The sequence below is a fragment of the Impatiens glandulifera genome, chromosome 3 (genome assembly GCF_907164915.1).
Source record: "Impatiens glandulifera chromosome 3, dImpGla2.1, whole genome shotgun sequence".
In the NCBI taxonomy this organism is placed as follows: domain Eukaryota; kingdom Viridiplantae; phylum Streptophyta; class Magnoliopsida; order Ericales; family Balsaminaceae; genus Impatiens; species Impatiens glandulifera.
This window is the reverse complement of record NC_061864.1, coordinates 5,446,235-5,449,615: the sequence shown is the minus strand read 5'-3', so window position 1 is coordinate 5,449,615 and position 3,381 is coordinate 5,446,235. Positions and strand designations below refer to the sequence as shown.

Genomic DNA, 3,381 nt, shown 5'->3' with positions numbered 1-3,381 from the left:
AATAAATATATAACTTACTTCACCGCCTTTTCAATATCTTCCTTTCCATTTCTAATTTTATTCTCACCATATAAACTTTTAAATTAGTTAAAATTTCATTATTATAAATTTACTTTATAAAAAGGGCTTAAAACAAAGATAGATGAAAGATAAATTTTATTTATAGTTTTGAATGATAGGATGAGATGGAGTAACAACATGCATGCAAGCAATTCAAACAAGTGAATTTACTTAATAATTAATTAATGCGTCATATTTATGATTTTGGTCCGGGTAGCTAGAAATTAATTAAGGTAATTATTTTTGAAGTTAGGTCCATCTCTTGGCCACATTAACCTTGAGGCCATGCTTCATGTAAAGGATAATGGAGCAATTGGTTTCGACCACATGACCTTTCGCTACGTCCACGTTGTAGTTATGAAGTATGGTCGCGGCAACCATCTTTGTCTGAGTTAAGGCCATCTCCTTCCCAAGGCAATTCCTCGGCCCGTCGTTGAACACCGGGTACTTGTACGACGGTTCGTGTTTGATTGTTCCTTTCTCCGTTATCCACCTCTCAGGTTTGAACTCCGAACAATCTTCACCCCATATGAACTTCATCCTTGCCATTGCGTAAAATGACACGATGATCTTGTCTTTTGGATTGGCGCGTATTCCACTTGGAAGCACGTCTGGTTTAGCCGGTTGCCTCAATTGAAGGGGAACCGGCGGGTAAAGCCTTAAGCTCTCGTTCACACTGGCGGAAAGATAAGTGAGTTTGTTCACTTCCTCGGCTTTGAATATGTGTGGCTTATCCGCTTCCGATGGGGGTAAGGCCGATTTGAGCTCTTCTCGGATCTTGAGAAGGATTTCCGGGTGGGTCGATGCCAGCCAGATGAACCAGATCAAGGATGAGCTCGACGTGTCACGACTCGCTAACATGTAGTTCAAAATACTGTCTCTTAAGAAACTGTCGTCGATCTTTAGTGCCGTGTACATGCTCCCCTTAGCGTTTAAGTACGACGACAAAAAGTCCTCGCATTCTTCTTCTTCTTCTCCGTTGATTTTTTTGTCGTCGTTCGTCTCCTTGGCCATTTGTTCTCTCTTCATGGATATGTACTTTGCGATCTCCACGTCGAGAACTTTCCATGCATGTTTCAATGTCTTCTCCGACCCAATCCCCAGCCACCTCGCCAGTTTCCACAAAGAATCCGGAAGACCGTGGCGTACGAGAACCGACTCTTCCGCCTCATCTATCGCATTCGAAAATGGAACCTCCGGAAGCTCGAGGGATAGGCTGCGGGGATCGTATCCGGTGACTATCTTACAAGATGTGTCGAATATCAACCTATTGAACAAGTCTTGTAGGTCAAGCACCGTTCCACGATTAGCAGCGTTGTCGAGAATCGGTATCAATCCATTCTTAACCTTATCCATGCTTATTCTCCCCAAGAATCCATAGAACCGATGGTTGGTAAGCAACGCTTGAGCCACCCTCCTCTGAGCCTTCCACTCATCGCCGTCGCAGTTGAACCACGCATTTCCCATGAAATCAAACATCTTAGAGAAGAGAGGCGCTTTAGGGTAATTATTCATGTTGGTGCTCAATATGTAATGAATATCCGCAGGATCCACGCTGATGATAATGTTCATCTTTGTGAACCATGGACCTCTAAAGTAGAAGGTGCATCCGACCTTACTATGGACTCGAAAGAAAACATTGTGGGTATTGTAGATGGCCTCGATAATGGAAGGAAGCATTCCGATGATGGGCCAATAGATGGGAGTCCCTAGGCGAAAGCCGCGGTTCTTGTGGAAGAAATCGGCAACAACCACGAGGAACAAGAGTGTTGTTGCCATCTCAAAGTAGCCTAAGACAATAGCCATTTAGTTAATTAATTTGTAGCTAACTATGTTGTTTGTTTTGGCTTGAATGGTTAACTTAGATGAGGAGGAGTCATCTATTTATAGCACAAGTACTCTTCCACTCTAAGAGTTGCCAACTTTAATTAATATATGCCTACCGCGTGAATATATATTGAATTGGGTACGAGTGACCCATGCCAATAATAGTAAGGGCTTGACAATGCCATAACATTTCCGGACATGGAAGTGAAAAAAATAAATTAGTTTATATGATTATTGATTTCCACTTAAACAATATTAATAATTAAATCATTTCTTCGCCAATTAAAAAATAAGGGAAGGATAGGGAGCACTACTTTGGGAGAGCGACTCGTACAGCGAAAATGACCTCGTTGTTATACGAAAGTGATCTCCCTGTTATACAAAAAAGACCTCGTCCTTTTTGTATAACAACAAGGTCTCTTTTGTATAACAACGAGGTCATTTTCGTATAACAGCGATGTCACTTTCGCTGTACAAGTCGCTCCCCCAAAGTAGTGTTCCCAATCATTTTTCTTAAAAAATATTGACATTATTACAAAATAAATATAATAAATTTTACATTTTAACGACATTAAACCACTAAGGTAGTTGATCAAATTGTAAAAATTGTGACTAAAAGATCAAACGTAGAACTCGCTGAATTATTGACGTTATTGTAGATTTAAGTTGCGATAACTTTTATAATATTTCAAATTGTATTTAGTTCTAATTTTTCATAAATTATGTATCATTAATAATGAAATTCACTTTTGTTTTAATAAGTTTTAAATATAAGGTTAAACAATAGTTTGATTAGTATTGTAGTTTTTTTTTATATTTTTATTTTCCCATTTTTATTTATTTTGTGAGTGTGACTTTTTATATTTGTGTTTGTCGCCCCCGGCCAATTAACTACTATTTTTACTTTTATGAAATAAAAAAAAATATAGTTAGTAGTTATTAATTCAACCTAACTTCCTGGGAATACAAAGAAACATCTCTCATGCGTCATTAATTCTAAGATGTGGAGCTAATTATTGTGATAGTACCATAAACCAAAATATCCAAACATATTATTTCCATGAAAAAAATGTGAGGTAGATGTTAACTTTACATGATGCTGGCCGCCGGCCACAAATGGGATGACCATCAATGCAGTAGTACCCTACAAGGTAAATGTGAGGTAGATCGATGGCCTTTCTATTTGGTTAATTAAAACAAGATAATTAATGTCTTGAGAAAAATATTATTTATTGTCATCATTTTAATTTATTTTGAGTTTTGGTTGTGACGATCTATTGGTTTGATCGGAGTATGTGTAGTCTATATACTTTTTGAGTTTGAGTCTATTAGTTTGCTCGGGGTATTTGTAGTATATTTCCTCACAGGTTTAGGGTGTTAAAAGTGGTATTAAAATCGACTGTTGGTAGGAACAAAGTGTCACGTTGGTCACTTCTAAAGTCGTAACCGGAGTAGTATGTTACTACGAATGTGATCGCGACAAATATATCGTGT

General features: G+C 38.1%; 1 protein-coding gene across 1 annotated transcript; it reads right to left on the bottom strand.

The window, feature by feature from the left end:
* Positions 1-309: 309 nt before the first annotated feature.
* On the bottom strand, positions 310-1,866 carry LOC124929002 (alkane hydroxylase MAH1-like). Its single transcript, XM_047469256.1, has one exon. The coding sequence runs from the start codon at positions 1,864-1,866 to the stop codon at positions 310-312; it is 1,557 nt and encodes a 518-aa protein (XP_047325212.1).
* Between the last annotated feature and the right edge of the window lie 1,515 nt (positions 1,867-3,381).